Source organism: Nannobrachium achirus (assembly GCF_963921795.1).
Source record: "Nannobrachium achirus genome assembly, chromosome: 1".
Lineage (NCBI taxonomy): Eukaryota > Metazoa > Chordata > Actinopteri > Myctophiformes > Myctophidae > Nannobrachium > Nannobrachium achirus.
The window spans coordinates 51,066,331-51,079,437 of NC_137810.1; the positions used below are offsets into that span (position 1 = coordinate 51,066,331).

At 44.7% G+C, this 13,107-nt stretch overlaps 1 protein-coding gene across 1 annotated transcript in view; it reads right to left on the reverse strand.

Moving 5' to 3' along the window:
- Positions 1 to 13,107, reverse strand: part of sema6bb (sema domain, transmembrane domain (TM), and cytoplasmic domain, (semaphorin) 6Bb) — a gene marked incomplete at its 3' end in the record, with an annotated part of 264,150 nt that overhangs the window by 132,888 nt on the left and 118,155 nt on the right. Inside the window, exons 2-3 of the mRNA XM_080751140.1 lie at positions 10,479 to 10,605; positions 5,451 to 5,565 (exon numbers count right to left, since the gene is read on the reverse strand). Of these exons, the coding sequence (XP_080607266.1) occupies positions 5,451 to 5,565; positions 10,479 to 10,587 (224 nt within the window). The 5' untranslated portion in view covers positions 10,588 to 10,605. The remainder of the gene's footprint in view (positions 1 to 5,450; positions 5,566 to 10,478; positions 10,606 to 13,107) is intronic.

A 13,107-nucleotide genomic window follows, 5' to 3' on the forward strand; every position in this document is an offset into this window, starting at 1 on the left:
TTATTCTCCAAAGTCAAATACATTATTGTTTTAATATAGCTCTGTGTGTGTGTATATATAGGCTTATTTAAAAAAAAAAAAAAAAAAAAAACTTTTTCTTTTTTTTCCCCCCCTCCCCACCACCAGGGGAGCTGCAGCTCCCTCAGCACCCCACTTCCAGCGCCCCTGGCCAACATGCACACTATTAGCACCCCTGACTCTGTTGGACCAGAATGGAACAAAGTCTTAATCAGTATCATTGGTAACACCTGTGAAGGAAGTAATGAAGATGCCCAATTTCTTTACAATATGGCTGCTGTGCATAGAGCCTATTATTTCATAATTTCTTTTGGGCCCAATTTAGTAACTACAGTATGCCCAATTAAACCTCCACACACATTAACTGAATACATGTACTTGAGTACAGTACTTAAGTACATATAGACGGGTTTCTTGTTTACAAACATTGAGACTAAATGCACAGGTGACTGTATCATGTAATCAATTCCGTCCAATCCCCAAACCTGTTGTTTTGGGGAGCGCTGGTTTCATTGGCTAATTTTGGTACCGACCTGCGCACGCATCTAGTTCTTATCAGTGTAACGTGGACCAGAAACCCGTCCATTATGAGGATTTGTTCTTTACTTGAGTATTATATATTTTTGATAATTATTACTCTTACCGTACTTAAGTACATTTCCAAAGCCAAATATTTTACATTTCTAGGAAGGCTGAAAAGTACAGAGTACTTTTAGGTTGGCTTTTAGGTTATCAAAGCAGAATCGAACATGGCTACTACATGGCACTCGACCCCCTTGTTTTCCGTCCTTTTACACTTCTTAGTATGCAAAATAAATATACAGTACATGATGTTAATCTAGTGATCATACTTGTTCAAGGTTTCTGTATTACATGGGAGTGTTACTGTAGGAGTAAAACATATGTTAACCCTTTCCAAGCCACGGGGAGCCCCTTAATATTAAAACCGTACTATATCGGACTTCCTAGGGGGGGAGGGGCAGCCAATCGTCTTTTCCTGTACTTTCCCGTATTTACCGAAATAAATGATTTTCATCTGAAAATCGGCGATCGTCTAACCTTCCCTAGTCACCACTCGTCCATCGGTGGCTCGTGGCTGCTCTGACATGAACAGAAGTGACTCTCATGGCGTTTCCTTCTTCAGCCTTCCTTCCTCCCACCCACTTGTTGTTTGGACGTTAGCACTAGCAGAGCTGGAGTGCTAGGTGCTAGGCTATCCAAAGTGGACACATCGACTGTTCAGTCACTCCTGGACTATATGCATGGATCGTTATGCGCGCGGATCGCGCACGCGAAACGCACGGGGAGATCGATGCTCGGCCAAAACCACCACTCTATCCCAACGGAGATCGAGAAAATCACGGTGAGCTAATGACCTGGGGGGGAAAAAAAAGAAAAAACAACGGCGCTGTCCAAGAAGGAGGGGCGGCGGGCTCATGTTTATAAACATAATATTATGTCTCAGATCACAATACAATAATAGAAATTTCACGGCTAATCTACCAACCACCATTCTATTTCGGACGGCAAAGTGTTAATAGTTTTTGTTCTTCATTCATTTCTATGTTTTTATAGGTGCTTCTAGTGGTTCTACAAGCAAGCACATCAGTGCATGTAGTGCAGGTGGTTTCAGAGTTACTTCTCTGAAACAAGAGTTACAAGGTCCTATAAATTCATAGTGAATTTTGACTCAAGTTATTCTTTGCTGTTCAAACCCCCCCGCTGACAAGCCCCGCCCAGGCTGTAGGAGTCGCTATAATGCCCACCTTCCCTTCCCCAGATTTGGCCAGTTATGTTTGCACAAAATCTGTGAAAAAATGGTTATTGTTTTAAAAATGTTCCTAAAAAGAAAGGATCTGGGAACTTCTGTGGGACATGGCCCAGTGAAGGCACAGTCTACTGCCAATTGTGGGGGTATGGGTTTTTACCCCCCTTACTAACGCTGGGTTAAATTCCCCCGGACAACTTTTGCCAGTAGAAAGAAATGGAGGCAGGGAAACACACCTATACCTTCTATAATGTCACTGAGCATCCTGAAGGTACCCAAGGACCCTCCCACCTCGCACATCAGCAATATTATGAAAATCACATAAACATAATTGTCTGGGTGAAAATCACCTGGCGTTAGTGTTCTAGGGTTAAAGATTGAAAATGTATCCCAGGAGTGCAGCCCTGGCAAGGCTGAACCGTGACCTCCTAACCCCCCCTTGCCTATTGTCAGCACATTCACCAACACTCCCTCCCACACAGAGAGCACCAGGGCTGACGGCAAGGAGTGGGCGAGGGTCAGGGGTCTTCAGCGTTTTCAGGCCAAGGACCCCTTAGGCAGGGGCCCCCACTACATACAGTATAGTCTTTAAAATTGTACTAGCAGTAAAACTCCCTAATCGGGAGATAAGCGACCGTCACGTCGCATACACAAACTTTAGAAGGCAATCATAGCCAATCAGGAGGGAATATGGGAAATGGGACAGATCCATGTTGATGACATGACTTTAGAGATACTGTGTACCGCTTTGCATGATTTTAGGCAAAAATCTCTAGGAGCAGTGTCCAAAAGAATTGTTTTGCCAAAATTGGCCTGATGGTGGCGCTAGAAGAGGGCCATGTGAGAAATCCTGGGCACTGCTCTCCCTCTGCCAACCTGGGGAGAGAACTGAGCTCATGTTTCCTTCAATGCATGAGGAGTGAGCAGGCCGCTTCTTATCATATGACAGAGGGGAGTATCCTACTCAGAAAGGCCCTTTCGAGGGAACACTGTAACCTGGGGGTGTGTAGAGTAAAAATAAAATCCCAAATGTTATGCAAGTGTTATGTAATAATTATTGTTTCCATCTGTGTCCTATAAGATGTGTTTTTTCATCATCCCCAGTGTGCAATGTGAAAAACAATGTGTTCACATCCGTACTGAGGAATATACATACACACCAAACTTGCACCTGGGTGTACTCTGGAAGAGCTCAATGTCACGTACACCTACGGTACCTGAAAGAGTCGAAACCACTATGTTCCCTATTGCCCCACCTGACCTGACAGTGACCCTGTAGAGCAGGGTTCCCCAATAGGCGGCCCGCGGGCTATTTGCGGCCCGCGGGGGGCTACTGTCTGGCCCACACCAACCCCAGTAATAATGGTGGTCTAAGAGCAGCAACAACACTAGTATCCCGTCGTTGTCGGGTGGATATCTCGTATCTCCAAATTTGTACGTTCTTTCGCAAATCATACAAGGCCGTTGCACAAAAGTAGTGAAAACAGCAGATCTACAAGCACACAACGCCTCGCGGTGCGAGGCGTTGTGTGCTTGTAGATCGGCTGTTTTCACTAGTTTAAATAATTTTTTAAATGATAAATGCAAAACGAATGGTTTTGGACATACAAGATTTTCACCCGACAACGACGATATCTGAACTGTCGCAGTTGGTGGAGTAGCGGGAACGCCGCCGTCGCCCCCTGCAATGTTGTGGCCCTCGGCTTGGTACCCTAGACATAATTCGGCCCTTGGGGAAAACTAATTGGGGAACCCTGCTGTAGGGATACTGGTGTTGCTGTCTAGTGCCCTTTGTAATTATGCCAAGTCTGCATCCTGACATCTACTGAATGTGACCCTTGTGAAACGTCTTGAGTTTGCATCCTGAGAGTGTCATGGATGGGAGTAGCCTGGCTTGGCCAGACTATATCCTACTGCAGCTAACTAACTGCAGTATATCCCCTCCTTGTTTTAACATGGGTGGATTGTCTAGCTGAGCTAGGCAAGGAGGCCGTTGGTACCTATTTCCTCTTTTACATGGCAACTGCATAGCAACCGAGGAGCTATAAGAGTCTTTGCATCCTGTTTCAAACTGTCATTCTTTGCTGACCCTGTTCATGAACAGTTTTATTAAACTCTTTTACTTTGTACTTCGAAACTGTCTTGAGTCCCTTTATCGGTTGAAGGTAGAGTTGTTTGAATTTGTGTTGTTTTTCTGCATAGTGCATAGTGCAGGATAGTTGTATAGGTGTATACTATTGTATACTGTATTTACTGTGCATCTAATTGTTCTTGGCTACTTTCTTTACTCTTTACCTGTAACTCTGTAACTCTCGGGCGGCAGTGGCTCAAGGGTAGAGTGGCCACGGAGCATTCCCAAAGGTTTCCCATTTCGCTCCCTGGCTCCCCCAGAGTTAGTGTCAAAGAGTCCTTGAGCAAGACTCTGGACCCCTAGTTGCTCCCAGTGAGCAGGTTGGTACCTTGCATTGTTTCCTCTGCCATAGATGTGTGTGAATGGGTGAACGTAATGCACCATCTCTGTAAATCGCCTTGGATAAAGGTGCTATATAAATGCACTATTTACCATTTCTTATCTGCTGTCCTGCCTTTGGGCAACTGAAATTCCCCCCGTGGGATCAATAAAAGTATCTATCTATCTGTGTGTCTATCTAGGGAGCTGGTGTCCTCAAAGCTGATACCCAGAGACATTTGCTCGACTGGTGTATTAACGTAGCATTGCTTGCTACACACAGTGTGACGATGATTCACTGGACGTTCACACAGCTCCCAAGGCCAGTAGATAATGTTGCCTGGCAACTAATAGAGTTCCAGGGGGGATGAACAGAACAGACACACATTAAGGACAGAAATGGTTGTACGCTCAAGAAACAGGTGTTCATATATGTGTGTGCAGGGGTGTCACACCAAATGCTGGGCCCTGGGTACAATGATTCACTGTGTGTGTGCCCCATGAATGTTCTTCATAGGGAGAGGAGGTTTAACCCATTTAGACTGGGAATTGCGCATTATTTTGTGCTTTAACTATTGAGAAATAGCAGATATACAAGCTCACAGTGCGGCACCGAGTGCCGCAGTGCGAACTTGTACATCTGCTATTTTAGAAAAATTGTGAACATTTGCGCAAGTCTTTGAATATTTCAAATCCTTCTAAGGTTCTTTGAAAAACCTATGTTTCTATGTCAGTGGTGCTCAAACTTTTTCATGTGAAGGACCCCCAAAATGATATGTATTTGGCCACAGACCCCCATCTCAAAATATTTAGTTCCAGGGACCCCCCAGAAGCAAAATTTGAGTTACAAATGTTCGCTTAAAAAATACATATATTCAAACAGATTTTCAACGACTTTTCAAAAATTGCAGATCTACAAGCTCGCAGCGCGGCACTCGGTGCCACGCTGTGAGCTTGTATGTCTGCTATTTTTCAATAGCAAAAGTATAAAATAATTAAGGCCCCTCCACCTTGGGCCCTAGTAACTCAGTCCCACCTTTCCCCCCCCTTGTGACGCCCCTGTGTGTGAGTGTGTGAGAGAGAAAGAATGCAACGATCACATGCTGTAGGTTCGAGCCAGACAACACTATTTGTATTGATATTGCTGTGCCTAGTTTATAATTGCCCTGATATTACTAGACATAAATTGTTTGTGTATTGTTTCGTTTTTTTTACCTGGCCCCAATGTAGAGTGTCCGATTGACTTGTAGAATCCTCTGAATGTGGAGAGGCTCCTGTCTCAGCCATGTTCGATGGGGTCGACCCAGAAACACCGGATACCGTCTGACCACTGCCAGCCAGGGAAAGACACATACACAGACAGACAGACAGACAGACAGACAGACAGACAGAGAGACTGGATCAGCAGGGGTGTCGCACAAAATTCTTGGCCCTCGGTACAAGGATGCACTGCGGGCCGCCCCCCCATGAATGTTCTTCATAGGGGGAGGGGAACCCGTTTAGACTGGGAACGCATTATTACTCATTGTACTCGTTGTAGATCTGCTATTTTTGAAACATCTTGAAATATTGAATATTTCAAATCCTTCTAGATTTCTTTTAAAAACCTATGTTTCTATCTCAGTGGTGCTCAAACGTTTTCATGTGAAGGACCCCCAAAATGATATGTATTCGGCCACGGAGCCCCATCTCAAAATATTTAGTTCCAGGGACCCCCCAGAAGCAAAATTTGAGTTACAAATGTTCGCTTAAAAAATACATGTATTCAAAGATTTGCACACATTTTCACGACTTTTCAAAAATAGCAGATTTACAAGCCTCGTATATCTGCTATTTTTCCATAGTTAAAGTATAAAATAATTAAGACCCCTCCACCTTGGGCCCTAATAACTCAGTCCCACTTTTTCCCCCCCTTGTGACGCCCCTGCAAAAGAGAGATGGGCGAGAGAGTTTCATCTTCCTTTCAACATGTAGATTAGAGACTAGAGCAGTCAAGCAGAGGCTGAGATATGGATGGAGAGACAGAGAGAGTATAACAGAGAGACATACAGAGAGAGTGGGGGGAGGGACAGACAGTACAAAGAGTGACAAAGAGAAAGACCACTACATAGAATCAATCAGGGGTCTTCAACGTTTTCAGGCCAAGGACCCCTTAGTTGAGAGAGAGATGAAGCTGCGGGGACCCCCATCAACCATAGATTTCATATAATTTCATTGTTTGGCAGCACAATCATCAGTGTATTTTGGATTCATGTCAATTTGTGTTTTAAAATATTCCACTTGAACCGTCAATACTTAATAAACTTGACCTTTCACCCTGTACTTAGTCGACTCTTTTTCCCCTCTACACCAAAGGTCTTTGCCGAAGGGCGAGGCGTTGTGAGCTTGTAGATCGGCTATTTTTGGCTAAAGTTCTCAGAATATGGATGAGGAATGAGCACCTAGGGTTCAAGTGGTTATAACAAAAAAGGAGTAAAAAAATGTTTCTATCACTCAAAGATTTGGAGGACCCCCTGTAGTAACTCTGAGGACCCCCTAGGGGTCCCGGACCCCCTGTTGAAGACCCCTGGAATAAATAATATCAGCAGTATTACTATGGGAGGCCAGATGTCTGTTTGTAGACGTTGACGGACGTGAACGAGTGAACTCTCTACCTCCAGTAGTCTTATCTTTTCTTTGTTCTGTCCATCACTTCTCCTCTATATTCCTCTGAGCTATTGCTCGCTCTATCTGGTCCTATAATTCTGCTCATTAATTCAATTCAATTCCATCCTTACCTAACCTAACGTCTCTCTTTTACGTCTCTCCCTCCTTCCTCTCATCTTTCCTCTCCCCCTCGCTTGATTCCTCTCATATTTCCTTTCTTCATTGTCTCCACCAGCCGAAGGCATGGGGGAGAGTATGTTTTCCCCTCCGTCCGTCCGTCCGTCCGTGCGTGCGTCCGTCCGTCCGTCCGTGCGTCCTCGCAGTTTGTGAGCACCTAATCTCAGTCGCCGTTGGCACGGTCGCTGCCAAAGTGAGCACACACATTCCCTGGATGCCAATCTAGAACCTCTGCCCTAAATTTTTCAAATGGGCCTTTTCTAGCGCCACCTAGTGGCCGATGTTCGCAAAACACATTTCTGTGCACTACTCTTACAGATTTTGTCCAAAAATCCTACAAATCGGTAGGCAGTATCTCGACAGTCATGTGATCGACACAGATCTATCCGATTTAGCATATTCCATCCTGATTGGCTAAGATTGGCTTCCAAAGTTTGTAGGATTGAGCCGTTTTGAACAAAATGCCTCAAATCACAAACGCAAAGTGCAATTATCATGAAATCGCGCACACACGTTCCCACTAGGCCGAGGAAGAAATGCCACTTATTTTTTTTAAATCAGCCTCATGGTGGCGCTATAACAGGCCGATTCGTGGTTTTACCTATAACTCCACCGATCAGTTTCAAACTTTGTAAGCGCACTCCCTAGAGGCTAAGGATAAACCTTTGCCCTGCATTTTTCACATCAGCCTTTTATAGCGCCACCTTTGGGCCGACATATGTAAAACACATTTTTTGGATATTACTCCTTGAGATTTTATGCAAAAATCACGCAAATCGGTACACAGTATCTCTATAGTCATGTGATCAAGTCCGATCAGTCTGATATTTCATATTCCATCCTGATTGGCTAATTAGCTTCCAAAGTTTGCAGGATTGCTCCGCTTTTGAACAAAATGCCTCAAGTCATCAACGCAGCTTGCGATTACCGTGAAATTTGCCACACATATTCCCACTAGGTCAAGGAACAAATGCTACCTTTTTCACATTGGCCTGTTATAGCTCCACCATTAGGTAGACTTTAGCAAAACACATTTTTGGAACACAATGCTTCAAATCATGCATGCAGCGTCCGATTGCCATGAAAGATCTAAGGTGAAGAACATATGCCACCCTTTTTACATTGGCGTATTATACAGTAGCACCACCAGGACGCACGGCCTGGTGGAGACCTGTGCTCGGAAGAGCACTGCTTCTAGTTATTTCTGTCTTCTTCCCTTTCTTTCTCCTTCCGTCATTCCTTCCTCCCCCTCCCAACCTCTTCCCCACTTCCTCCCTTCCTTCCCCCGATTCTATACCCTCCTTCCCTCTTTTCCCCTTTATCCATATTAAAACTCAGCTAATGATTGGCCTGTAAGTGGCATTAAAAGCAACCTCATGGTGGCGCTAGAAGAGGGGCATGTGAGAAATCAGGGGCGGAGGTTGTGGCTTGCCAGCCAGGGAGTGTGTGTGCAAAGTTTGGCATGGATAGGGGCAACGGTGCCGGAGATAAGAGTAGGGCCAAAAGTGTGACGTGATGTGACGTGACTGACAGAGGGACTGACGGACAGCCGGTGGAGGTTTTGATAGTAACTGCGAACTGACGGTCGCAAGAAATCTTCTCTTCTGGGGTCCTTAACCTTAAACATTTTCAGATGGGGGTCCGCGGCCAATTCTATATATACATTTGAGGGTCCTTGACATGAGAACGTATATTCTACCCCACGCTCCCCTCTGCAAAGCCCCTTTCCTTCTGCCTCATCCTCCTCCTTTCTTATCCTCCCCGCTTTGATCTTCACTCTTCGTCAATCTCCCATCTTCCCTTCCCCACTACTGCCTTTGCTATCCTCTCTTTATCTCCCCACCCAGGCCAGTTTGCAGACCGCTACGTCGCCCCCCCCACTATACCTGCCGTAATCCAAGGCAAAGTGGAGGCCCTTTGAAGAGCCACGCCGTGTCCGGCGAAGCCTCCGTTTGCTTAAGAGCTCGGTGTCACGGCCAGAGCTTGTGCACTCACGGTCATGCCATGCTGATACGTTGAGAAGGCACCGTACTCAGCCCGGGATGCCATTGGTCAATATTATTGAGCTTGCGATCAATGGAGGTTCAGCTCTGTGCCGGAGGCTGCCAAGCTGATGTGCAGACACAATGTCTGAGTGTCTGAGTGCGTGCGTGGCGTGCGTGCGTGTGTGTTCTCAAGGTGTGTGTGTGTACTAGAACGTCGTTGTCGGGTGGAAACCTTGTATGTCCAAAACCGTTTGTTTTGTATTTATAATTTTAAAAATTATTTAAACTAGTGAAAACAGCAGATCTACAAGTTGTGTGCTTGTAGTTCTGCTGTTTTCACAACTTTTGTGCGACGGCCTTGTATGATGAAGCAGGGCTTTGCGAAAAAAAATAACAAATTTGAAACTTGGAGATACGAGGTTTCTGCCCGGCAGTGACGATATGTGTGTGTGTGTGTGTGTGTGTGTGTGTGTGTGTGTGTGTGTGTGTGTGTGTGTGTGTGTGTGTGTGTGTGTGTGTGTGTGTGTGTGTGTGTGGGATCTGGTGAATGTCAGAGCACTGACCCGGGCCAGGCTCATTCCTGGCCGTGACCCCTGTTGACCCCCGACCTTGGGCTCACACGCTATAGGGGTGAGAGCCTGTCCGACCTCCACAGCCCACGCAGCGACCACTAAGGTCACCTTGACCCCATTCTGACACCCTCGGCCTGACCTTCATACCTCCATTATCACACCCTGTGGCAAGACTAGAGAAACTGACAGAATCCCACAGAAAAAGAGAGCGATAAACTGAGAGATAGAGAGACAAAGAGAGAACTGAGTGAGAGTGAGAGAAAGAGAAAATGAGATACAGAGACACTGGGAGAGAGAGAGAGAAATAACGAGAAACTAAGTGAGAGAGTAATGGGGAGAGAGAGTATGAGAGAGGGAGTGATAAAGACAATGGTGGAAAGTAACTAAGTACATTTACTTAAAGGGAAGACCACTGACCCCCCAAATAATCATATTTTAACTGGGGACCCCCATAGAACCATTTCATACAAAATGTAATGCCTCACTAGGAGTTGAGGCATTACATCTTGTATGAAATGGTTCTATTGTGAAAATAGCCGAACTACATGCTCACAACGCCTCGCAACGCGAGGCGCTGTGAGCATGTAGATCAGCTATTTTCACAATTTCTGCCTCTAATGTTTGACAATTTGGCCGATGTTTAATTTGTCATTTTAGACTGAGGAATTAAAAAGTCCTTAAATTGTCACTTTAGAAATGTGCAGATACCGTCGATTCAGATAAACTTTATGTTGATTTGTTTACTGTTGAGTGAGAAAACAATGTTGCACATTAAGCTAATCATTTGGGGACCCCCCCCAAAATAATGTGGGGACCCCCTGGGGGTTCCGACCCACAGGTTGAGAACCAGTGAGATAGAGTACCTTCAGTGGGGATGAAGTTTAGCGGCCCTGGTTCTTCAGGGAATGAAGAAGTGGCCAAATGGAGCAACCAGCACAGCAGGAAGAGAGGGGGAGGGGCTCCGGCCGCCATGGCAACACGATGCAGGCTCTGCAGAGATACAAAAAAACAAAACAAAAAAAAACAAAGGGGACAAGAAAAGGAGAGGAGAGAGTGAGCGCGTTCAGCTAGATTAAGGGGGTCATTACATGAGGTCGATTTTTTTGTAGACGATAGTTTTTACTATTGATTCGGCCATTTTGACACACGGAGACGCGGTTTCATGACCCTAACCGATACTTTTCCGAATTCGGCTCTGAAAGTGCATTTCTGCGGTTTCGCATCAGTTTCGCAACGGTGTAATATCGGAATTCGGCCGTGAGGGAGAGTGCGATGATGTCATAGCACCCCCTCCTCTGCTCCATATAAGTGTCAGTCTGTCAGACTAACCGAAAATGTATTATTATTATTTGTGTTGTTGTAGGCCTAATTAAAACCCAGAAAATAGCCCAGTGATCTATTAGCACAAACCTCATTTGAAAAATGTCAGGAGTAGTCTATATGAAAGCCTTTTAAAAATGTCTAATTACGCACAAGTCGTCGCTCCTGGGCTGGTACCCTAGCTGGCCTGTCGGAGTTGCAACAGCTCTCCTCTCCGCAAAGTTAAATTAAACCATTAGGCTATGGTATTCCATTCTAAGCAAAGCTATGATTAATGACTATTTTGCGTCCCCCTTTTTCAACTTCTCACCAAAAAATACTGGATTAATTCTTCATGCACCGCGCCACATCACAGACGCAGCGGACTTCAGGTAATGAGTGAGTTATTGTAATATGCTGAGTCTTGCTGACAGACAGACAGACAGACAGACAGACAGACAGACACAGACAGACAGACAGACAGACAGACAGACAGACAGACAGACAGACAGAATAAACATAACTGTCCAGTCAGTCAGAGACCATCACAAAAACTTCCTCCATATCCTCGCTCCCTCTCCTCCAGTCAAAGAAATCATGTCGCTTTTTCTCTCCAGTGCGTCTAGCCTCCTCTTAAGGCACGCATGTTGCTTCCAAACTAGGCAATTTACTTAAAGCCATAACGGAAGGCTATGATTGTGACTTCCAGTGAAATAACAGACTGCCAGTGGCGTATGGCGTCAGTTCATTAATTTATTCCGTTAGTTTATTTTGCAACGGCGACGGCACATCATCCTCCATTGCGCCGCATCCCAGTGCAGTGCGTCAGTTCAGTAAGAGCTAAGGTATGGCAACATGACTGTTGTCTGGTCTTGCACGTGCAAGGCACGCATGCAAGACAGTCATGTTGCCAATACTTAGCAACAGGCATGATGAATTTATTTTAAGAAGTACATTTTATTATTTTCCCTTGTAATCAAGGTATGGTAGACTACCATACCCATATGTGCCTCTGTAGGCTAGCCTACTCCGTTAGTTGCCTCGCATGGTGCGTTATACTTCTGTGTTGCAGCTAGAAGACAGAACTCACTTAATATAGCCCATCCCCGTAGATAATGTCCAGAAATATGCTCCATAGGCTATAAATGTTCCGACCTTCATCTTCCAGGTGACTTTTGTTGGTGTTTCACTTCACCTCGCTAAAAACCTCCTTTTGCGGGACTCATTGAATATGCGAACAGATGATAATAATATGGATTTGGGAGCATAGCCTAATTACAAAGCATGTCTCATTAAAAACAATATAGGCCTATATTTTATAGTTGAAGGGTAAATACACAGTATAGGCCTATGTAGGCTGGGAACATGACACATTTTGCTTGAATTCATGCGTTGTCAACTTGTAGTATAAACACAGAAAAACGAACCAACAACAAGGTGTAAACGCGACGTTTTTTGGGTAATAAATCCAAAACGAGACCGGCAGCGTTTCCAATCGTCCTGGTATAAAGACCCCCTAAGCCTAGAATGACAGTCAAACGAACAAACAAACAAATAAACACACAGAAACGCATGCATGCACGCACGCACGCGCACGCACACACACACACACACAAAAGCCGGCACACACGCACACATTTGAAATATTTATTTATGTCCACATACACAGAAGTACAAGAATGCCTTGTACAAAGGACATAAACATTGCCAGTGCAGTCAGATAATACTGTAGGAAAACAGCATAAGGCAGAACATTGTCACATACAATAATACAATAATAATGGCTGGCCATTTGAAGGCCCCTTCCAACCAACTTGTGCACGTGCCCTAAGCTACCAAAGATTAAAAAAAAAAAAAAAAGTTTAAAAACCAAAAAATCTGTAGCCTAGCTGTGAGATGGTCTGCTGCTCTACAGCTGATGTTATTTTACTAAAACAATTTAAAATAATTTTAGTACTTTGGTTAGGAAGGCTTCCTTTAAGCTGTAATCAAAAGGACAGCCGTCCTCGAGAATGAACACCTCCCTATGGTTACTTTTCGTTAAACAACAATGACATCAGGGGTGTTAGCTGAAATGTTAGAGAGCAGAATGATCATTACACAGGCCAAACATGCTCTGCTTCGCAGTAGAATGCTTATATAGCATGATGGAGGACCTGTAAATGGAAGAGATATCTTTTGATATCAAATCCA